At 35.7% G+C, this 25626-nt stretch overlaps 1 protein-coding gene across 1 annotated transcript; it reads right to left on the minus strand.

The window, feature by feature from the left end:
* Positions 1-7695: 7695 nt before the first annotated feature.
* PFD5 (prefoldin 5) lies at positions 7696-18484 on the minus strand. The gene is made up of 4 exons (XM_086442973.1): positions 18267-18484; positions 18063-18166; positions 14631-14708; positions 7696-8031 (listed from the first exon to the last, which is right to left on the minus strand). Exons 1-4 carry the CDS (start codon positions 18421-18423, stop codon positions 7948-7950), a joined length of 423 nt encoding a protein of 140 aa, XP_086299099.1. The 5' UTR covers positions 18424-18484; the 3' UTR covers positions 7696-7947.
* Between the last annotated feature and the right edge of the window lie 7142 nt (positions 18485-25626).

The raw sequence follows: 25626 nt of genomic DNA on the forward strand, positions 1-25626 counted from the left end.
ATATTATCATTAGTCAATTTATTACACTCACATACGTGGGAATTGGGATAGTTTTAAAAAAATAAAAAAAAACTAAGAAGAGAATCTTCTAAGATGATTAAATATTAGTTTTCAACCAAAATAAACTCTTTCATCTTAACCTCATCCATTTAAAGTTACATGTAAAATATAAATATAAAAAAGGTGATTTAGACATACCCACCTATGTTTTGTTGAATATCAGAGGATATCCTCTTATACTTTGAAACTAATGACATGCATCCCTTAACCTCAATCTTTTAAATAGACTAAGGGAAAAAGACTCAAATGCCATCATTTTCTATCTCTAACCAAAAATTCAGATTTTTCTTCTTCAAATCGTGATTTTTAATCTCATTGAATAAAAAATTAACCCTCATAATGAAAATTCAAAAAAATTAATAAAATTATGAAAATACCTCTCGTGGGTTCCACACTTTCAAAATATCTCAAAAGTACTTTTATTAATTCTAGAATGTGATTTCAAGTCTAACGAGATTAAAATTAGTGAAAATGAAAATATTTACAAGAAATTGCAACAATGATTAAAATACCCCTAACATTCGACTCTTACTTAGAAACCTCGGTTCCTATAAAACATGACTCTGGGGCTGAAAATTTTAACACTATTCACACAAATTGATAAAATTTAGAGACCTCGACGCTTAGGAAGATAAAAACATTTCACATGAAATGATAGAAATTTTTTACATAAGATAACGATTTCCATCACCTAAAATAACAAATTTTCACATACAATAATTAAAAAAATCACATGAAATGACAACCCTCGATCGCATGAAATAATGGAATTTAAGCTATGACAAAAAAAATCGAAACTCTAGCTTGAAATGGAAAATATATTCTAAATCTAAACCAAAGATTATAATTTAAACATCAAATCGTCTAATTACCTGATTGATCTCAAAGTTAAAACCTCGATCAAGACAATCTTCAATTACTGATCTACAATCAAGATGCTCACTAGGAATAAATTGAATTCGATGACCTTTTCATCCAAATTTTAAGATCAAACACATCATAAAAATCCTTGTCAAATAAATCCGTTAATTAAATTTGGCTGTAATCAAAATTTTCTTTACAAAATGCTAATCAATCAAAATTTTGAAATATTGCCCACGTGATTTGCCGAAATTAGTTGATGAGTTCTAATTCAAAGTGGGCGAGATCTGTAGGATCATTACCCAATGTCTAACTTCTATGTGAATAGGTGCGGCCAAGCAAACTTAGTGAATATGTAGAACAAGAATCCCACAAACTCTAAATTGATTCAATTTCATTGAATATACAGCCAAGAGAGAGTTCTATTAGAACTCAACCTCATGAATTGAGAAGAAGAGTTAGAGAGGAATTCAGCCTCCTCACTCTATAAATCAACAATCACCAATCCAAAGGAAGGGGGAATTGAGCCAACTAAAAAAAATTCTGGAAGAGAAGAAAAACAAAAGAGAAAAAAATAGAAAAAGATAAAGAGAAAAAGGAGCTTACCTGTGTCCTTCTTCCCATTTCATCTCTCCCAACCTTCTTCTCATTCTTTTTGCACAGCACACCATAACAGTAAATCGCCAATCTTCTTATTCTTCTTTGCACGCATAGCCCAACAACCAACTCCCAACTGTCTCCTTCTTCTTTGCACGTACAACCCCTATTGATCTTCTTTTCTTCCTCCTCAAGCAGTCCCTATCCCCTTTTGTTTTCAGTTCCTTGAGCAGCCCTTACTCAGGGCGGAGCTAGTAAGGAGTTGGTGCGGGAAATTGCCCCCACAGAACTTTGAGACACCCCTATATTTTCAACTAATTACATGCCCCATTTGCCCCACTCCTTCACCTCTCCCCCACACCCTCACCTCCCTCCAATTTTTGCCCTCCTTCAATTTTTTGTTAGTGACATTGCCTCTTGACCGGGCCTTTTCACATACTAATTTGAAATGACCTAAATATCTTTTCCTTCAACTTCTAACCAAAAACCTCTGAAAAATCAAAAATAAAAAAAAGACAAAATTGAAGAGCCTCAGGATGTGTTTGACCTCGATGAAGATCAAGCACCCACCCATTGATCCTATCTTAGCTTATCGAATAACTCAGATTGAAAATGTGTTGAAGAATATTAAGGACCTAGATGATCTCGTTATTGAATTAGGGGCAATGACATTGTTTCCTACTATTCATATGCCAAAAAAATTCAGTATGTCAGATACAAATAAGTTTGATGAGATTAGATGCCCCAGGACTCACATAAAAATATACACCAGAATCATACAAGCTCAAAGTCTAAGTGAAAAATAGATAGCTCAACTCTTTCAAAAAAATTCTTATAAGGGCTACTTTGTGTTGGCTCATGTTACTAGACTCATATTGTGTGAAAACATGGCATGAATTGATAAAAGAGTTTATTGATTGACATTCGTTTAACATAGATATCGAACTCATAAGATAAGATCTAAGAATGACTAAGCAAAAGTCCAAGGAGACCTCACTGAATTCATCGCCCAATGGAAAATAAAAACTACTTAGTTGTGGGACTAAAAGTGCCCTTAATTAGTGGGTGCGGATCCACTTTTAATTCCGCTCAAGGTTTTATCTACTTAGAGGAAGATTCATCACTCATCGTAAAAGGAAAAGAGAGTGTTGTCATCAAGGTCTTCGTTACCACCGATCATTTTGCACTCAAGACCACCCAACCTTGATTTTTGTGTTGCCAACCTTGACTTTCGTGTTGTTCATTCACCTCCAACAACCATAATCTTTCGTAAGGGACTCTCAATTCCTATTACTAATCGTAGATTGCAAAAATTGCATTTAGGGCTTTTATCGAAATTGTGATGTTGTTTCAAAATGTAGATTTTTTTCTGTTTGTTTCAAATTCATACGAGACCTACATATTTAATGTGTGTTAATTGTATTTTAAACAATTGATTCATGGGTGGGATCATGGATCGAAAGACCGGTGAAGAAATCCAAAAAAAATTAGACGAAAAAAAACTTTTCTCGTAGATTACAACTTGTTGTCGACACCGCCGTCAAGAGCAATTTTTGTTAGAATTTGAAATCTGATTCTTGTTTCGTTCTTCCCACAACTTTTATGTATATTTCCAACCTTATTTTCATTAAAAATATTTAAGTAAATATTATATTTTAATTAAGTTTTTATTAAAAATGAAATTAAGGGATTACCCCACATTTGGAAACAACGGGAATGATTTAAAATCTAAATCTCAAAGGATCAAAATTTAATTTTTGGTTCTAAGAATAAAACGTAAATTTCAATGTTTTCGTCAGATTTTCAAACCGAAATATCTTTTATGTTACTTTTTAATGGAGCTATAAAAATTATGTAATGTCTGTGCATTTATTCAAGGCTTTCAATTTCAAAAACCTGTTTCCAATTTAAATAACTTTGGAAAATCACTTTTTCAATATTAAGCCAAATTTCCATCAACTTTTCATAGTTTTGGTAGTTTGGCTTCACACATTTCTCAGGACCCCGTCTTGACTTAACTTGCGATGATTTTTTAGTTGAATTGTCAAAATGACTTTTAAAGTTGGGAAAATAATTTAATATTCAATGAACTCATATTGAGTTGATGATATCAGAAAAAGAATGTCGTGTTTGAAAAACTAAAAAGTAAAAGTATCAAAAAATGAGAAAATGTAATGAAATGGTAAAATGTCAAAATCACACCCGAGGGGTGATGTCTGCATTTTACATTGTTGTGTGTGGGTTAGTGAACGAATATACAGGGATAATTATTTTGATTGCATGTTTATTTGCTTTCTATTAATGCAAGGCGTTTGTTTACTTTCTTTATTATTATTTATTTTAGGTCGATGGGCCACAATTGCATGGTAGGAAATTGGATATCCATTCTCAACTCTATAATATTAATTTCTCTTTCGCTTTTAAAGAAAAATGATATACATATATGTGATTATTTTGTGAGATGTTAAAGAACTTGTAAATGCTTAAAGGGATAGTTCGTCAAATCATTCGGAGTGATGTACTATTCGGGGATGTACGGTAGGGACAACCAGCCCATATGTGGTATGGGATACGTATGAACTTGTAATGTAAAGGTGGTACACAAATTGGGGATGTATAATGGAACCACATGTACGCCTAGATAAGCATAGACAAACATGATTTGTCAATGATCACTAACAATCTAAAGTAATCAAATGTTCTGACACATTGAAAAGATACCCATTACTTACGATCATGTCAAACGACTAGCTTGAGTCGGATAAATGGTAAATCAAGTCTAGTAATGCAACGACCAGGCACAAAATCAAGAACTAAAACTAGTAGAGGTTTGGAACATCATGTCTCAACATGGAGGGATCTAGTCGTAGAATCTCAACCCTCTAATTCTAGTATTCCACCATTGTGTATTATGTATTTTTTACGTTATTTTGAATTATAAAATAAGAAGCATGTTTAATATTTCAATGTTATCAATTAGAATTGTATAAAAAGAAAATGTTATATTTTCAGTTCTACTGCTCATTGTAATGTAAATTTTTAATTGTTTAGTTGCATATCCCTGGCCATATGTACCAATTAAACGAAGTTTATCTTATAAAATTATGCATGTATTTAAATGATTAAGAATGCTTACTCGTTCATAGTAGGAGGGTTATTAGTGGGAATTGTTTATTTACCTATTGGATAACCATTGTTACTCACCATTTTCTTTTTTTCTTTTTTAGTTTCAGAGCCTGTACTTGCCAAGGTAGGCATGAAACCGACAAATGAAGAACATCTGATTGTTTATATAGATGACCAGAGTTTACTACTTAGTGAGCATTGGGGCTATACCTAGCCGTGTCAGTTCGTCTGGGTTGTATATAGATTTTGGGTCGAAGGTTAGGATTCTGTTAGTAAAAAGACATTTTTGTAATCCTATATATTTCTAATCCTTCCGTACTCTGATCTATCTTTATGTTGTTAAATGTATAAAGTCTTTTACTACTTGTTCATTTCTTGGTATATCTATATGCAGGAATTTGTGTGTTATGATTTCATTTTTTTCCTAATTTTTAATAAAAATATTGAGTTTTTTAATTGAAAACTAGGATACATCGAAATCTACAACTACTAGGAAGATCTAGGAGTCCCTACCTTAGATCCAAGCTTTGAATAAGCTAGGAAGGGCGTATTAGGTCGATTTCAGTCGAAGATTCACTCTCAAATATTGACGAAGCTTTTCTCTTTTTTTTGTTTCCTTTAAAGTTTGCAACGAGTGGACTGATCCTCCCTTCTACGATGAAACCCAACGGAATCTCTAAGTACATAATACCCGAGGTAAAAGGTGGAAGAAAGTTAGGGTTTTTCTAAGATTTGTCTTTAGAAGAGAAAAGAAATAAGAGATAGAAAATTCTAAAAATTCATTTAAGTTTGGTATTTATAGTATCTCAGAGATAAAAATGTTATTTTTGTATTTTTTTTATTTTAATGATTACTTGTCGATCGAGATTCAAATTTTTTTTAAAATTATATTCTATTTTTAATAATTGTTTGCAATGTATGAAATGGTGTGATCGGATTTCCCAAATTCTAACTCCAATAATCATTTCCTCTTTTGGATACAAATTTGACATAAAATTTGAGAATTTGACAATTTTTTTATTCGACTTTGATTAATGCATACTTACAAGCTAAAGTATGTTTCTCAACAACTTTGAATTTATTGATGAAATCGGATTTTATAAATAGTTTGGAAATCAAAATCTATAATTCAAACCATATCAAAAATCTTAGAATTTAAAACCTTAATTTTTCCAATTTTTTCTCCAGTCACGAGATAAAAATTCAAGTCATTGCAGGGGACGATGACAGAGGGTACAGTGTATATGGTAGAGGAGGATGGTGGGATAATGAATTTGTTTTGAAAATTGTGGGTCCCACATAAAGGGATTTGTCTCCCACAAAAGTGAGCCCTACAATTATATTCTATTATATAAATGGCTTGTACACTGATTAAAAAAAGTAACTATTTTATTATAATAATTAGTCACCAAATAAGAAAAAATTTCTATCTTCATAGTTTATACTTAATGACCGAAGTAAAGGAGTAGGAGATCAATCTAAAATTATGTATATGCACAATGTGACCCAACTTCCACATAATGAATGTCAATTCCCTAGGAAACAAGTTCTCCATTTTCACTTGACAATAATTCCGGAAAAAATCTGACTCCAAGGGGGGATCCCTTTTCATTCCATATTCAAAATTGCAATCGGATCTATCCATTAAAAAAAATGATTCAATACATTTCTTATGTATCTATAGGTGCTATATTGGATTTGAATCAGATTTTAGATCAATCTATATTGATTGACTGCCTTCATTATGTTGTTGGCAACAATAACAAATAATTACCAATTGAGTAAAATTGTTTCTATCTTTATTTTTTCTACTGTGTAAAATAGTAACATAACAACTATTTTACTTTCTATATGTATGCATGCTTTGTACAGTTGAAAATAAAGTAACTATTTTATTGTAATAAATAGTTTCCAAATAGGGGAAAAAAAAGGTCTATCCTTCTATTTTATACTCTGTAAAATAGGCAGTAGAATAATTATTTTATAGTAATAATTAATTACCAATAAAAAAAAAATTGTTTTATCTATACATTATAAAATACTTCATACAATAGAGAAAAAAAGAGAATAACTATTTTCTGATAATAAATTTTCACCAATCGGAAAAATAATAATATATACTTAAATAGTAATAAAAGAATTATTTTGAGAGATTTTAAAAATATGTTTTTAATGGATCTGAACCCAACCCAACCCAAAAAATCTGAGTTTGGTTCGGATTTATGTTTTGTATAAAAAACCAGACCAAACCTGAAATTTTAGATTCGGTTCCAGTCATAGAAAAACCCAAAAATTTGAGATTGGCTCGGCTCAGGTTTACCCGAATATACAACAAAAATAGTAATCTTGTTGATTTCTATGCATTGGATTTGGTAATTCCATTAAGACATGATTGGAGAAACCTGAGTAATTTAAGACGATTACCTAACTCTCTAAGACCCTACACATCACCAACTGCTCAAGTAAATTAACGATCCAAATAGAGATTTTCCAAACCCAAAGGTAAGGATTAAAGCTTTGATGAAAATCACAAAATGAGCAATTAGAAATTCTACCGTGAGGAATGGAGGTGTACACGTAATCATAGATGATTTTTACTTGCATCTTGAGAAAACACATCTATGATTATATGCGTACCTCATGTCAGAAAGAAATGTAAAAATCGCAATAAATCCAATGTCACCCCAGCACGACTCAAAAAAAAAAAAAAATGATACGCTAAGAGTCAATTAAGACATCAAATAAAAACAGATTATAACCTCAATTAATAAGAAAGTATATACCAGTTAAAGTGTCGCCAAGATCTGAGGATGATGATAACAAAGTTCGGATTCAGTAATTAATTCGCCGCAGCTAACCCCTAATTTGAAGAATTTTGTGACTATGATGCTGATGACAGGAAATATTCTCCATAATATTAAGTTAGGAAATATATATATATATGGGAGAATGAACTTCAGATTTTACTAGGTAATGTGCAGGTAAACAAGCAAGAATTGACTGTCTTTGAAAGATAGCATGACATTCAGACGGCGAGAACCACATACCATAGAATCACAACGTAAACAGGGTCTCCTTGAATAGATGATTCTTGTTTAAAACAAGAAAGACTTTTCCACACCCAACAAAAAAGAAAAGGAAAAATGAAAGGACACGAGGGAAGATAATCTTTTCCTGAAGAAATACAACCTGATTCTGATATCATAAACTAGTTCTTTGAGGAAGAACTCAGAATTCCATGTTTTTTTTTTTCATGTCCTCTGGATACCATATTTAATACCATTACAAAATGGATTTGATTGCTTATGTTGTTGGAGCTGTCTGTCTCAACTTTGCCTGCAAGATAACTCCAGCCTCATCTGCTATGCTTTTTTTCTTGGATGCAACCTGCATTATGCATAATCCGCTGTTATTAGAAGGAAATCACTATATAATGGGTAAGAATAAGAGGGAGGAGGGAATTTGTTGGCAAAGCAGATTAATAACGCTTTACATGTCATTTAAGTATGTTGCCAATCAGAATAAATGAATGTCCTAAGGTACAATAACAGAAAAAAGTGAAAATCTAAATGGATATCTAATGACATTAGGCCATGAAACCTATCAAAAAGAAATGGCATTAGGTCATGTAAAACACATTGGTTGACATTATCTCCAAACAACACTAAAACCTTAACTATTACATAGAGGCAGAGCAAGGATTGGTTAATGGAGTTCGTCGGCTGATTTATCTGGAGTTTCAGTGTTGTCAGGCTTGGTTTCAACAGATCAAAAGATTGAAGGATGAAGGGTTGAAGCTAGAAAATCCAGGTTTGTTCAACTTATAAGTATAGATGATGCAAATTAAAAGGGTCATGTCTGTGCCACATGGACTGGTCATATGCAAGGTGGAAAGCACAGTCAATGGGACAGTCAATGGCACAATCAATGCGAGAAGGGGCAATTACGTCATTTCATATTCTTTTGTGCCTATAAATAGGACATTAGGACAATAAAGGAAAATGGGGGCCTTCATTCTTTCGATCTCTAGCTTTATTTTCGCTCACAAGGGGGCTCTCTCCCTCTCTTTCTCATGTAACATAGATATTATAATAGCTTCAAGAATAGTGAAATAACTTTTGGGAGTCCGAAGATGTAGTCCGGATTTTGGACGAGCCTTATGAACAAATCTCTCTCTCTCTCTCTCTCTCTCTCTCTCTCTCTCTCTCCTCCTTCTTAGTACTTACTACACCACTCTCAAACCAAACCCAATGCGTCACTCACCTAAGACGCCATAGGCTAAGATCGTACAGAGATAATCAGAACCCGATGCAATACCAATACCGAACGGCCATGAAACGTGATTTAAGCGATGAGAAGACTACCCTAAGTACCACTTGGCATGTGACGTGCATAAAGACCTTATCCTCCGTGTACCTACAATAATTGCCCATCAACATTTGATGACTCCAGTGGGGACGGTAGTAAATAACAACTATGTATTGGTACACGAAAAACTATACTAAAGCATTACGAGGAAGATTAGTGTCTAAGGTGATAATGGCATGCTCAAATTTCATCATAAACGTCATAACCATTAGACTATGGTGGAAGGCGACAATCCTATGGTCTTATTTCATTTTAATGCAGCATTTCACAATCAAATTCAACCAAGGCATCTAAATAACAAGAGTATTGCCAAAGAATATGTCAATCCGCCTAATGATGTCAAAACGTGCCAAAAATACAAGAGTATTGTCAGAAAAGACACCAATCCACTCTAAGGTGTTAGACTTGCCAAAAGCTAAATTATAGCAAAAGTTCTTTTTTACGTTTTAGCTGCAAAGAGGATTTAATTACATAATTTTACTTTTTCCCAAAATAACATTTAATGCTACTTTACACAAAGACTATTCAAACAATACCCATTTTGACATATAAAAGTAAAAGTAAAAATAATATATATATATATTTTTTAATAAGTGTAAATTTATTAATAAAATACAAAAGGTGGTCAAAATGACCCACTAAAAGGAACTAACTAATCTCTCATAGGGAGTCCCATCTAAAAACAAACTCCTCAAAAAAGACACTTTCGAAATCAGGGGTCAATTTACACCAAAAAATTAACAAACCAAGAATTCTAAGTACCACATATTGAAAAGAAGAGAGATAATACCTTTGAAAATTCTTCCATTTCTTTATAACCATACCCCCCAAGTAATGGCGAAGGGAAAGAGTCTCCACAAGATTTTTTTCTGCCACGGCAACTTTGAAAAAGAGACAACTAGGAGCTAGGAACCACCCAATTGAATTTAAAAAAATTGAGGAAATGATGCCAAACTGACAAAGAGAAATTGCAATGAATAAGAATGTGAACCACCGACTCATTACTTGAGTTGCACAAGAAACAATAGTTTGGGGTCACTATCCCCTACTAATAAGAAGGTCAAGAGTGGGAAGTTTGCCTAAAGTGGCTAGCCAAGTGAAAAAACGCGCCTTAAAAGGAGCCTTCAATCCCCAAATGATCGTAGAAGGAAAATTTTCGATCAAATTTGTGGTGTGTACTAGCCTTGACGCAGAGGATCGAACAGTGAAGCCATTTCCTTTAGTACGAGTCCACTCCCTCCTACCCTTTTCTGTACAATCCCATCTTGCATAATCAAGGAGACTCGTAAGTTCTGTCACGTCTTGAAATTTACAATCATTGAAGTCCCTCTTAAAGCCCAGATTCTAAACATGCATGTTTCCCTCGAGGTTCAAAAAAGTAAACACTACTCTTTCTTTGACAAGAGATTGTAGAGGCATTATTTTTTAATTCATTGATACTTGATAGCAATGTTACCTCTACAAGTACAACCTTACATGTTTAATGCAATGCAAGCTCCATGTAATATTGGTCTCAATGTTATTTTGTCTTACTTGATTGTTCAGGTCTTTAAATAGTAATAAATACCCGAAGAAAAAGAAAGAGGTGAAAATGAAAATCTACAACAAGGGGATATGAGCACGCCGTGATCTTTAAGCACCACCAAAAATAATATTCAAATCTTTACAACGTCGTCAACTGAAACAAGTAGCCATGAAGGGATCGTGGTGATGTCGTCACTAAAAAATAAAAACAAATAAAGGTCTGAGGCACCCTAACAAAAGATGAACAGTCATGTTGGAGCCAAAATGCCATCGTGTACACTTTCGATTTTGCCGAATGTTCAATACCATTCACAGTGCCTTTTAACAAAAACTTGACAACATTACTCACAGCCGAAAGAATAACAGCTCATGGAACCCTCGTCGAAGGCCTTACTACCAATAAACTAGGCCAAAGTGGCTCACAACACCCTCACCAAAGCTCAATAGCATCACCCACGACGCCAAGCGACTTAGATCTGAAGCGCCCCTCAAAAAATCTTGCATAGGTGGTTAAGACAATAGAGCAAGTATGACGCCATACCCTGCGAAGACTCTAGAGCGACCCACAACCATTACCTCGACCTCATAAGTAAGAATAGGTGTCGTCGCCTATCCCCAAGGGCACCAAAGGGAGGGGGATGATGCCAACAAACCCAAAGTGTTGTCGTCAAAAACAAAAGACAAGTTTAAAGGCATTCAATGTAAAATAGGAAGTGAAAAAAGAGTTAGAAATGAAAAAATGTGTGTAGAACTTAAAGTGGTGGGACCTTTGCACATGGGTTTCTTTATTTATAAAGCACAACCTCAGGAATCATATGCAGTGACGACTCTCTGGCTACTTTTGCAAAGTGTGTAGGCCTTAGCTTAATAAATAGCAAATGTTCCCATGTTTCAGACAAACTTTAGGTGTTTGTACAACTTAACTTAAAGAAAGGATGACGTCCTATCCCATTAGTTGAGCAACACCAATCAAAGAGGATTCTTTTAGACTATTGTGGATGACGTTTGCTACCTTTCGCATGAACTGAAAGCAAACAAGACATGTAATATTAAAAATAAAATATAAAAAAATTGAGAGTTGGGGGGTGCTCAAAGACCATGGCGTGCTCATACCCCCTTGTTGTAGATCGTCATTTTCACCTCTTTCTTTTTCTTAAGGAATTTAATGCTCTTTAAAGACTTGAACAATCAAGTAAGACAAAATAACACGGAGACCCAATAAAGACATAGAACTTGCATTGCATTGAACATGTAGGATTGTACCGATAGGACTAACATGTATTAAAACATGAACTTGATTATCAAATATCAATGAATTAAAAAACAATATACAATTTTTACTTTTACTTTTATATGCCAGGATGGGTGTTATTTGAATAGCCTTTGCGTAAAGTAGAATTTATTTTTGGAAAAAGTAAAATAATGTAATTAAACCCACTTTGTAATTAAAGCGTAAAATTAAAAACTTTTGCTAGAACTTAGATTTTTGGCAAGCTGACGCCTTAAAGTGAATTGGAGTCTTTTTTTGGCAAGTTTAGACACTTTTGAGCAAATTGATGCCTTCTTCAACAATACTCTTGTTGTTTGGACGTTTTCGTTAAATTTGACCGTGGAATACTGCTTTAAAGTGAAACAAGACCCTTAACTTGCTGCCTTTCGCCATAATCTAATGGTCATCACACTTCGGATGAAATTTGAGCATGGCATTGTCGCCTTAAACAATAATCTTCCTCGTAATGCTTTCATACGTCTCGTGTTTCGACGCATGGTTATTACTAATTACCGTCCCTAGTGAAGTCACCAAATATAAATGCTCAATTTTGGTATGTACATGGAGGATAGGATCTTTGCGAGCATCACGTGCCAAGTGGTACTTATGATATTCCTAACATCGCCTAAATCACATTTCACGGTCGTTCGATGTTGGTATTGCATTGAATTCTGACTGACTCTGTACGACCTTGGCTTATGATGTCTTAAGTGAGTGACGCATTGGCTAAGGTTTGAGTGTAACGTAATAAATACTAAGAAGGATAAGAGAGAGAGAGTACAATACAAAGATTTGTTCACGAAATTTGTCCAAAATCTGAACTATGTCCCTGTATTCCAAAAAGTCATTTCACTATTCTTGAAGCTATTACAATATTACATTACATGAGAAAGAAAGGGAGAAAGCCCCTTTGTGTGAGAAAATAAAGCTAGAGATCAAAGAATAAAGGCCCCCATTTTCCTTTATTAAGACATAATTGTCCCTTCTCCCATTGACTGTATTTTCCACCTTGCATATGACTAATCCATGTGGCACACATGGCCACTTTAATTCGCATCTACAGTTGCACAAGAAGCTACTTCCATACTCATGAACCTCATTCTCAAAAGAAATGAGAACACACAAGAACAAATCAATAAATTCCTTAATTTCAATATCCTTCGAAATTCTTCAAAAGTTTGAAAGTGAAGCGCTATGTCACCATCGATTTCAAAGTAATCTCTAAAAGCCGTTTACTTTCTTGGGACTACAATGTAAATTTGCAAGAAAAAAAAAAAACCTATAAAGATTTTTAAAACCACTCACTTCTTCCCATGTTATAGCAAGTACCTTTCCTGAGATGATCAACAACCTTACTCAACCCCTCAAAATTTCCCTCTAGCAACACTACCCACAAGATATATTGACTTCTCATGGTCCCATACTCCACTCTATTTAGTTTGCATAAACCCCCTCCCTCTACCCCAATAATCAATTCCACCAAGTACCACACTTCCTCAAAAGAATTTCAGTGGTGATTATAGGTTTCTAATATCGAGGCATTCCAATTTTGTAAGATCTGTAGACCTATTTCCACTCCACAAGATGATACTTTTTCTTTATTTCCACTCCACAAGATGATACTAACATTCCAACCCTCTTGAAAAGGCTTGTCCTCAAGGTCGAAATAACCCAGATCCCATACTGCATTGGAAGCAAATATGCATCCATTTAACATGTATCTTGCAAGCTACTTTTCCCTTGTAGTTAAGAATGATGTTCTAACAAATAATGTAGGTAATTTCTTTGTCTTGGTGCTTCTCAAAAATGTATGACTTGATAACATACAACTCAAATTCAATAGGGAATACAAAGTCGATTCCCAATATCTTTCAAGAGTAGCAACTTAACCAACAATCTTGAATGCGGATAAACAACCAGCAATCCTGGTTGATGGTGATGCCATCAATATTGAATTGGGCCTCATCATATTTAGTGACAGGCCCCTACAAAAGATGCATGATTTTGGGACATGAAATAAGGTATAATTGACACTATGTTACAAATATTGATTTGAGCCTCATCATAATCATAGTTAAATTCCTAATAAACAGATTTTTCTTATTTATAAACCGTAAATAGATTCAGCATAGTTTGTCAACAATACTGGTTTATTATCATTAATGGAAATTCATATGACAGATGGTTTTGATAATTATTAATTTACCCAATTGTCTTGTTACTTTGGTGCATCTTTTGGAAGAATGTCGTGGAATTTGTACAAGATTCTAAGGAACGCTCCATATTTGAGGATCTTTAGAAAGTTCAATTAGAGATTGGCATGGCTTTATTAGGATGAAACCATGTGATCATTAAAGTAAGAAAGGTTAGATAATGGGTTTGATAAAAGCTTTGATGTGTGATGAGAAAGGTCAGATAAAAGCAGAATTAAATGCATACTTATGTCTTCTCTTACAAAAATTACAAATTACGAGTTTCTAACGCCTAGAGTGCACTTTGACAGGCTGTGTTTTTGTTACAACACAAATTGTGCCACAAGTAGTTATTCTATATATTGTCCAATGCAATAAATGCAACAAACGTGTTCAATTTATATCATCATTGTGCAGATACAACTTGTGTGATGCACTGCATCAGAATAACAAGCTCAGATGGGGTTAATGATTATGATCTATAATCCTTAAAATGTAAATTCAAAAATAAGGTCCACAAACCAAATAGTAGAATGCACATCAAATCCACTACATTTTAAAGTACGCAGATTAACAGTGTTTTCCAACTTTTCAATTATTTATTTTAATGGGTATCTGTCTTGAAAACATACCTCAATAAGTTGGTCATAATTAGATTTCAGCAAGTTGATTTTCCGCTCACAATATTCTTTCCCTTCAGCCATTGTTTTCTGATTCAAACACAGTAACAATATCAGGTCTGGACTCTGGATAAAGACCTTATGAAAATGAACCAAAAGAAATGCAAGCAATACGACAATAACTGTCATTTGATTTCTACATATTATACATAGGCTACATCTAATATCCTTCTTCATTTTTTGTCTGATTCTCACAAATTCACAAGTTAACATCACATAACCTTCAAAAAAATCGCCACTCCTGCAACCATCCAAGGTATGATTTTCTGCAGATTTTTATACTGTCTTTTCTAAAGACTTTGGTGATGGCTTTCCTACAGTTATTTGGTTGATTTTCCTTTCACAAATATTGATCATCAGTTAAGTTCACTTGTTTGTAAACTCTTTTGACAATCTCGAATAATTTCCACATAATAGAATCTAGTAGTCCTAATTTAGTTTGGTATTGCAGAAAGCTTTGATTCTTCATGAAAGACTTACAAAATTTCCGACAAAGAAAAGTGAATAATTAGCAAATATATGAATCCAAAATCGAGACTGATCCAATAGTGTCGAAAACCACCATGATTTTAGAAGATTAAGTTCTATGAGCATTTGTTGGACACTATATAAACAAGACATAGTTGATTTGAGTTCGAAGATGGAATGATGTTAGATTGTGGGAGGATTGGTGGTGAGGCGATTCTTCTCTCTACTCTCGTTTTTCTGGTCTCTACTACCTTTTTTTGAAGAAATGATTGCCATGTGTTGCGTTCTTGAACTTTGAGGGAATTGAACATGTGTGGGACATTGGTTTCAAGAGGGGATTTAATGATTGGGAGATTCAAGACCTTCAAAACCTGACATCTCAATTTGATCAAGCTCATTGAGTGGTCACGGAAGAAGATGGAAGGGAGTGGACTCATACTAAAGGATGTAACTTCATGGTTAGTTCCTTTGCCTTGGGTACGTCCTTATCTACCAATCCTTTCTTGAATTTTCCTTTTGAACTCATATGAGGTTCGAAAGCCCCCTCAAAAGTCTATTTCTTCATTTGGCAAGCAACACTTCATAAACTTCCCATTCTTGATCATCTAATTAAACATAGATTCATCACTCCAAATATTTCCCATCTCTGTAATTCGAATGGGGAGTCAGTTAACCATATTTTGATTAATTGTAACTTAGCTAATTCCATTTGGTCTCATTTTTTTAGTCTTTTCAAAATCTCTTGGATGAGCCCTAATTCGATGCGTTCCTTATTGCAAAGTTGGAATTTGTCCTTGTTTTCCGAGAAGAAAGAAAATCCTTTAAAGGTTTCTTCCTTTTGCTATTATTTGGCAGATTTGGTTGGAAAGGAATAGGAGGATCTTCAAAGGTGTTTCGGTTTCTAGTCGGGATATGATATCTTGAACATTTTGGGGTTGTGTTTCTTTTGGTGCAAGATGTGCTCTAAATTTAAAGGATTGTTCTTTAAAGATTTTGTTTTAGATGGGACTCTATTTGTAATTATTAGGTGCTTTTGCTTTGCTTCATTGGCCATCTCGATTGGTGGTTGTATTTCCCTTCTTTTCTTAATAAAATTTATAATTATCAAAAAGAAACAAATCCATATATAATAATACCATCAGAAATTAACGTGGTTTATGAGCTTTACATTAATTTAAGAAAAAAAAACAAAAGATGGTATTAGAGAAGAAGCTGGCAACCTAAGAACTTGTTAGGTGGGCTTGAAAGCTTACTATTTCATATCTAAGTCGCTATATTAAGCTATATCATTGTCTAGGAGTATTAGGGACAATGACATTTAATTGAAATAAGGATTGTGAGATTTTCTCATCATTAGGAATTGTTGTTATCTAAAGAATCTTTGCCTCCCTCTTCAAATGCTCTCATTTAGATGGAAAAACATATTGAGAAAGGATAAGAGGGACTTTATTCAGGGCAAAAGAGGAACAAAAAATGTTACCATTTTTTAAGATCATGAAAGTTTATGAACAAAAATAAATATCATTAACAAATTTGAATTTCAAAAGGCTGTCAGTGAAAAAGATGAGTTGGAAGCAAAAGTAATCAAGGTGTGAAAAAAATGTGAATCATCGCATGAGGTTTTCGATAACAAGAGAAGACAGATTAACGAGGACAAAAATCTCTCAAATAAGGAAACTGATGTAGACCAATCTCGTCACTATATTTCTCAATATAATTCTGGTCTCATTCTTATATGTTTGTGAGTTGGTATGCCTCAATTTATATTTGTTCTAAAGCTTTTCTTTAATTAGCTCCCTAACGGACCAAAGCTTACACAACTCAAACATGAGGTAGTTTAAGTTGGGAAGTTTTTTCTATTATTAGTTTGAAGTGGATTAGAAGTTAAATAAGTTTGGGAAGAACCAGTTCTAGAAATTTCTGTCAAACTAAAAACAGAGGAAGGTATGTGATGTGAATGACAGCCATTTGGTGATTATGCTTTAGGGAATTTTTTCCGAATTTATTATGTTCTGTTTAAAGTGTCTACATGTGGATTTCTTCAAGTTATTTGTTGATTGGTCTTTGGTTAAGTAATTTCTGTTTATCAGAACTCAGAGTCCAGCATCAAAATCTTCAATGTGTGAGAAAAATCACATCTTAGCAGGAAAGGATGTTTGTTGTAACACCCTGGATTCCAAGAATACCTTTCGCCATCCTAAGTTGGATACCATCCAAATCCTAGTACCATATTAGCATCCAAGAAGCAACTGCAACAATAAGAAACTTAGGAACACAAAACCAATGTTACTAGATTCATTGCTACTAGACCAAATTGTGACCTTGTACGAAGCAAACCAATTCGTGGTACATTTCACACAGGGTCCATGCACTAACCAATTTGCCAATCCAACCAGTCTGATTCTTTGAATTTCGTTATTGGGTTCGGCAAACCAAAAGATGGAGATTTCGGTTATGCCTTTACATATTCCTTCTCCTTAATGTAAGCAATTTTTCTATTATGTTTAAAATTCGGATCATTATATGAGTTTCTTTCTGTTTAACTCTTAGGATTTTTTAACATTATAATTATACTTGTAACTATAGTATAAAATATCGTATCAATTGAATGTTTTGGTTAATGAAGAAACCAATAACGGTATTGGTCGATACATTTTACACAAACCGATTCAATGTTTCGTAGTCTCAATATTTTAAATCATGCTTGGAACTTACATAATTGAATCATACATATGCAAAAGCGAATAGTGACCCAAAACGAACAAAGAAACAAATTATCTCTGCCTACAACCACTGAGAACTGGGTTTGTTGGAAGTTGGAACTCGAACCAAGTGAAGTGTTAAAAAAACAAAAAAAAAAAAACATTTCCAGATGCATAAACCCTAAATAATTCTCTAACGTCCAAATTGAAATACCTCGATGAAGTATCCAGTGCCGACATCGACAAGGACTTTATCAGCATCATCGAGAGTTCCAGGAACGTAGAGAGATGCCGTAAGAGGTACTAGCATTTTCTTCCCTGATATCGAAATATTTTAAAATCCAGAAATAAGGCTATTAGATCATCAGAATGATAGAGAGAAATAGAGAGAGAGATAGAGAGAGAGAGAGAGAGAGACCTTGGGGGCGGAGAGAAAGATCATGAAGAGCGTTAGAAGCGAGTTCGAGACGAGTAGTGGCGGTTCTGATGTTGTTCAAGCTGTCTTGGAATAGATTAACCTCCAGATCCGACTGTTCTTTCACTGCTTTAAGCTGTTCCACGCTCATCTTCTCCATCTCTCTAACCCTAACCAGTAACCACTCGTACTCTTGACCACGCCATGGATTTCTGGGATACCTGGTTTTAAAACTCGGTATTCCGTCTCGTCTCGCCCCCCGGTTCCGAGTTGACTAGCACGACTCATTTCATATTAGATGTCAGACGAGTTAAACTAGGTGCCGGTATGACCGCAGTTAGCTCAGGTAGTTCGGTCTCAACCCCAGAGGGAGCGAGCGGAGTATACGGAGCGAGCACTAGAGCCCTTGATCGCTCTCGCTAGCTCCTAGTACGAAAGTGGATGAACCATAGCCAACTCCTGACCGGGTGCACACGTAGGATCAATATTTCTAACAAAAAGAGCTCGTGCCCCTAGTGGTCTGACCCATCTCATTTAAAGCTTCCCTCGTGAGACTGACCGGGAAGTGGTTCGTTACGAGTCTATTCAAATCCGTGCAAGAAACGAGTGAAGAAGCTCAGGAATGGCGCAAGGGGAGACAGAAGCTGTTCAGCTTTGGATGATCGAAAGCAATCGATTACAGGTCTTGACCAGAAGCGAGCAAAAGAGACCAGAAAAAGGGAAATTATAAAGGCACCTCAATTATTAATTAGGGCCACCCGTGTACCAAGGGCTACCCCGTATTTTTTATTTTGCCATTAGTGCAATCCACTTCTTCTCAATTTGAATAATTTGGATTCCCTCCATCCATTACAATCACTGGAACAGTCACCACTACCGAAGTTTCTTTAAAAATGCGGTTCTCTTCATCCTTTTTGACACAACACAACTACCAGAGTCCAATATCAATCGTTGGAGTTCCTATCGAATAAGTTTTTGTTTTATTTCTTCATGAGTTGCACCACCACCACGTTGAGTACCACCACCATGTCAAATTACCACGAATACCACAATCAACCTCTTCTTAAATTTATTTTTAAGTGTAAATTAAGTTAGAAATGTTTTTAAAAAGCCTACTATCACAACCACATACTCTCAAATGCTTGTTCGATACTTTGTGTTATGTAAATCAATGTTCGACGAAATACATCATTGAACACTTATGTAGCATTGTGTTTTGATAAATGATTGATGTTATGTACACAAAATGTTCGATGAAATACATCAACGAACACTTATGTATTATAGAGTCTTGGTGTTATGGACTAACATATTCATTTCTCTATCAATTAACGTTTAGCTATGGGAAGAGAAAAAAAAAAGAAAGGAACACCCTCTACTTCTTCTAATGAAGAATCTCGTCTGGTTCCTCTGACAACTTTTGAAAGGAGAGGTTGTGCGTGTGCAGAACAAGAAAACAAAGATGAATTAGAAGAAGAAGAAGAAAAAAAGCAAAGATGAAAATGAATCATTCCTTGGGGGTCTGAAAGATTCATCATTGCTCAAGAATTACAAGAATCATATGGCTTTCTCTATTTGGAATAATGAGGTATTACATATTTTTAATTGTGTTTATTATATCTAAAAATGAGTATTCATGTTTATTATAATTTTGACTATGTACGAACTCCCGATTCTACATTACTTCAATCATTCACATAAACTCAAAAAATGAAATCTGAATAAAGAGTGTAGTAGAGTTAGAAGTCGAGTGAAGAATTCGAGCCTTCACAACTTGGTCCTTTATGGATACAAGTCGATAAACAAGAGTCTTGTGTCTGTTATAGTTAAGTGGTAGCATCCTGAGACAAATACCTTATTACTTTGGACAATGTGAAGCACCTTATCGGCCTTCCTATAAAGGATTAAACTGTTAATGGATCTAATGTAGGGTCAGTGGAGACGAAATATTTGGTTGTATCCGCATTAGATATATTAAAAGATGTCGTGGCGGAGGAATTAGACAAAAATAAAGGCTACCTTGTTATAATGGAGTGGTTGTTGGTCAATTGAAAAAGTGTCTAAATAATGCATACTCGCATAAAAAATACTGTACTGCCCAAGGTTATTTACTGTACTTTTTTAGATGCACAATTTTTCTGATAAGACGGGTACAAAGGTACATGTATTGTATCTTAAATTGTTGATGGACCTTAAAAAAGTCAGTCAATGTGCTTGGGGTGTAACTGCACTTGTATATCTCTATCAACAACTTGGATATTGTGGGGTCAAATTCCAGTGAATGGCTCTGATGAACTCTACCTCATTGATCTGAAGTCACTCCTTCCACCTCCCAATCAGCACCGATGTGGTATATGCCAAAAATTCTCCGACACTCAAGTTAGGATTGTAGGAAAATAAAGGTCCTTATTGGTTAGACTATCAATCAACCAAAAGATCCTTAAGCTTGTGCCAACTTCGTTATTTATGGATCCTCCCTCTGAATCAGGGTTTTCCCTTCTCACGGGAGGTGATCCCGGAGAATCCCCTAATTACGAGGATCCTAAAAGGATTTGGGATATTTTGGATTAGGTTTTATATTCTAGGGAGATCTCATTCGAGATCTTAAGGCATGTCGTGCGCAAATCAGTGATTAAGATATTCTTTGACCAGGCCTACCCTGCTTGGCAAACCAGGTCTTATTTAATGTTCTGCTACCCTTCTAGCCAGGCCATATGATTTTTACCTTGGTCTGCTCTTCTGCTAGGCAGCACTACTTATGCTGATTTACGTATGGTACCACTTAACCGGCTTGGACACGTGTACAATCTGGATAATTGCATGATGATTTCCCTCTACAATTACCCCCTCTCAAGGAGACACGAAGTCTAACCGTCTTCTCGAGACATGTATCCTCCTTCTAATTGGCTTTCATGATTCTCTATCATTACTTCTACTCTTAATGAATAAACATATTCAATATAATGTCATTTCAAATCTTCTTTGATGGTTGAGACGAATCGCCTTTTATTTGTGGTCATCCACATACCCTAGGCTACGACGGTTAGGTTGGATCAGGCTATCCTCCCAAACGTACATACTCCTTTACGTTCTCCTATAAATAAAAGACTTGCATCAATTTCTCCTCCTACTGTGCTATTGCCTTTGTGACCTCATCTTTCTGTGCCATTGACGTTTTTTTCTCTCTTTCTGTATTATCACCATCTTTGCCTCTCTCAAGCTAAGGTAATTCTCTTTTTTCACTTTAACTTTTCTGCTAGATTAATTTCTCAATAGACGCTAGCATGACCCAATTTCGAAAGGAATTATATATCCCTACCTCTATGTCTATCTGGGTTTACAAAAACCCCCCAACAACCCTAACGAGCGTTGTCAAAGGAAATTATGGTTTACATCGGGCAAATCAAGGCTGGCCTAAGTTTCTTTCTCTCTCCCTTCCTCAGGGAGGTGTTAAGTAAAATAAATCGGGCCCCAGGCCAAATGTCTGGTAACTTTTACCGCCTGGTGGAGATAGTGGAAAAAAATAGATATAACCCCCAATGACTTCTTTTCCAAATACAACTTGAAAGTTATCCCCCAGCGCCCTGCGTATTATTCGTTGTCCTCCAAGAGTGTAACAGTTGCACTGGTTCTGTCTCTTCCTAGTGTTGGCAAAATGTGGTATTAGGACCCCCTGCTTGTCTCCAAGAATTGGGAGTTTACCCCTGGTTTTTCTTATCAAGGATTCAAGGTCCCTCAAACCTTCAAGGGTAAGTTTAGCTTTTAGGCTTCTAGTTGCGTCCCATTTTTTGGCTTTATGCAAAGTCCAATCTAATTTTGATTTTTTCCCTTTTTGCAAACTCTTCTACCCTTTCTGCTACTAAAGTTAAAAAAGAGCAGCGCAGAGCATCCAAATATAGGAGGCTAGTTATAGTGGATCTCCAAACTAGGGTGGTCGACAGGATAATCAAAAGATATCAGACCTATCTTTCCCCTTCTTCTTTGCCACAACCACTTACACGACAGGCTCCTTTTGATCATGTTGAGCAGATCTCGAAAAGCCTACCTCATCCCTATGTCCCAATACCTGCCCTTCCCCCTCATCTATTTTCTTTCGAGTCCTCTGACGTCATGAATATTGACCTCTCAGAGTATCATCTCTTCCTTACCCTTACCGTCAAGGCTACTCCTCCCCCTGATCAGGGTAAAAAGAAGAATCTAGCTCCATGTGCCCCTTTCCAAACTGTAAAGGCTGAGCAGTCCGTACTAGTAGGTGGAGAGCAGGCTGCTCATAATTTTGTTTCTACTTCTACTTCTACTTCTATTTTTGCTTCTACTGTTGTTGTTGCTCATGTTGAGCTTCTTGAGGTGATTCATGCTCAGGAAATGTAGAACTCGAACACCATCAGGGAACCCAGTCATGTTCCTAAGCTTCAAATGCGCAAGAGGTGCATGCTCATATGGAAGAGCTTGAGAAATCCTACACCCTCAATGGCGTCTGAGCAAGAGGGCCTTAGTGACCTCAAGACTCCTCTAGAGGAAACAACTTTCTCTCATCTTAACTGAAACTTTCTCAGGTCTAGATGCCATAAAAAATGGTGAGCGGGAAAGCTTTAAAGGAAGCCCCTACTTATTCTATATGTGACTTTGTGATCATCTCAAAGTTGTAGATGTTCCTTCAAACCTCGAGTATGGACCAGAACACTTTTTTAAAATAAACCTGTTAGTGCGTCACAGAACAGTCAAGGCTTGGAGCAAATGGTTAGACTTTCGCCTTGCCCGTCATATCGGTTTAATGTGTCCTTGATGGATGACTGATCCCCCTATTTTAGGAATCAAAGGATTCTACTTAGAAGAAACCTCTTTCTACCAACCTGCATTGATCTTAGAGCAGTACGACATACCTATAGAATTATCTTTACCTCAGCACAAAGCTTTCTTCCCTCCCAAGCCATTAACTGAAAAGCTAGTGCATATCATTGAAATGGCTTGGAACAAACGCACCTTAGGGTATCCAGGCGGACCAGTAGAATTCAAAGAACCAGTTGTTAGAGTCAAGAGGATCAAGTCTAATAACAATCCTGATGACCATCAAGACAAAACCAAATGTCCATGTAAAAAATAGTTTAAGTCAAATTTGTTGAAATATGTTTTAATGAGAACGTTTTCTTTGTCAATAATTTTCAATAAAGCTATTTTCTTTTGAGTAAACATTTATTTCCCTTTTGAATGATCATTGCGTGAATGGATTAATTAATGGATTGGTGCACAAACCTTAATAAAATGACTCCTTAAAATGTTATCAAGGGGGTAACACTGAAATTGATTAAATCTACCTTTGATGGGGTCATATAGGATTATCACTATGCCCAAACTCAAGCGTCCACTTCTTAGTTGGAGTCGTAAGTCCAGTCGGTTAGAATGAGTTACAATACCAGGTCAACAAGCAGAGATGACTTCAGAATCTGAGCTCACAGAGATCCGTAAGATCTTGACAGCTTTTGCCAATGATATCAACAGTATAAAAGGCAAAGTGAAAGTCTTAGAACATATTTCAGAATCAACGGGCAATCCCCTTGATGATCCAAAAAGAAAAAGGGTAGAAGAAAATGCAGCGATACGTACACATGAGGTCTTTGAGCTTGACGGAGCTGAAGAACATTTCAATGAAAATTTGATGTTAGTTAACAAAATATCTCAACTAGAGTCAGCTATAAAGAGTATAAAGGGAATCGATGAAATTACAGCAGACATTGAAGCTCTGAACCGTATCCCGAGAATTCATCTGTCAGAAAAATTTGTAATGCCTGAAATGGACATGTTCAGTGGGACAGGGTGTGCAAAGACACATCTTAAGGTGTATGTTACTAACATGCGCACTATGGGGCTCAGTGATGAACAAATGACGTTATTATTTCAGAGAACTCTATCAGGATCAGCACTACGTTGGCTGATGTCTCAAGATCCAGTAACTGTGGGTACCTGGGAGAACATCTCAAAGGCTTTCTGGCATCAGTATAAGTACAGTACTGAGATTGAGACTTCAATAAGGAATTTGGAGTCAACTAAGTAGAAAAATGGGAAAACTTTTACTGATTTCATTGGCTGTTGGAGGGCCAAAGCTGCCCAAATGTGGGATAGGCCATCAGAAAATGAACAAGTAGCCTTTATCCTGAAAACCTTACACAAGGATATGCTCAGCATTTGGTTGCTCAATATCTTCCTACCTTTGAATCCCTATTACAAGTCGGAAGCCAACTAGAAGATGCATTTGCCTTTGGAGTTCTTTCTAACCCCTTGGATAACAAGTCGAAGAAACCTTATGTTCCCAAACCCAATATCAACCATGCTTACATCGCCAACACCTTAGTTTAACCACCAACCCGGACCATTAATCAAGTTCACCTAAGTTAAACCCGAACTTCGTGCAAATTTACCAATTTAGGGATGGCCTTTACCATAGCTTTCCAAAAACTATTGAAAAAAGGGTTGCTTACCCTGATTCAACCCCAACCTTTACCAAATCCCCTGCCAGCCTGGACACAACCCTAACTTGTTCTATGAATTTCTTCAAAATCCTTGCCATCACACTGATCGATGTATCACTTTTCGTCATGTCATTCAAAATCTTATTGACAACAAAAAGGTCACAATCCCCAGCCCAACATCGCTGAATGTTACCACTAGTCCACTACCCACCTATCAACCTCCACCAATCCTGAACATGGTTTCCTACACCCCATTACTGTTCAATCCCGTCTCTCTCATCCATCCAATCCAAGTCAAACCACCTAGTTACTCCCTTGCTAGGATAACTTTCACTGATGAAATTTTCACTACAAACTATGAACTATTTGATCTAATCTCGGATGATACGTATTGTCTATCCCCACCTCATTACAGTAGCCCAACATTCACTAGTTATCTTTTAGTTCAAATGAATCCGGAAAGCCCTATTTCATTGATAGAGGAAGATTCATATTTGCTGACTGAAGAAGATGAGCCTTTCTCCCTCTCTTGTGATGAAGTTAGACATATGACTCGAGGGGGTAGAGTTTTTAAGCCATAAGAACTCTGTGTTGATAACCCTGCGGTCTTGATAAGAAAAGAAAGAGAAGATCCTATAAAAAAAATATCGAAGAAGATGACTCCGTGATCAAGCAATTCAAGAGATGAGGGGCCAATATCTCAGTTTGGGATTTACTCATGGCTTCCATTGCTCATAGAGAAGCCGTTCTCAAAGCACTAAACACAGCCCAAGTCTCCCTTGATACTTCTCCAGATCAGCTGACCAGTATAGTAGGGGCAACTTACGTAGAGAATATCCTATTCTTCTTAGACTTAGATCTCCCAAAAGAAAGAGCAAGCCACACTAAACCTTTGC

This window comes from Akebia trifoliata, chromosome 5, assembly GCF_017979445.1.
Source record: "Akebia trifoliata isolate Shusen 1 chromosome 5, ASM1797944v1, whole genome shotgun sequence".
Taxonomy (NCBI): Eukaryota; Viridiplantae; Streptophyta; class Magnoliopsida; order Ranunculales; family Lardizabalaceae; genus Akebia; species Akebia trifoliata.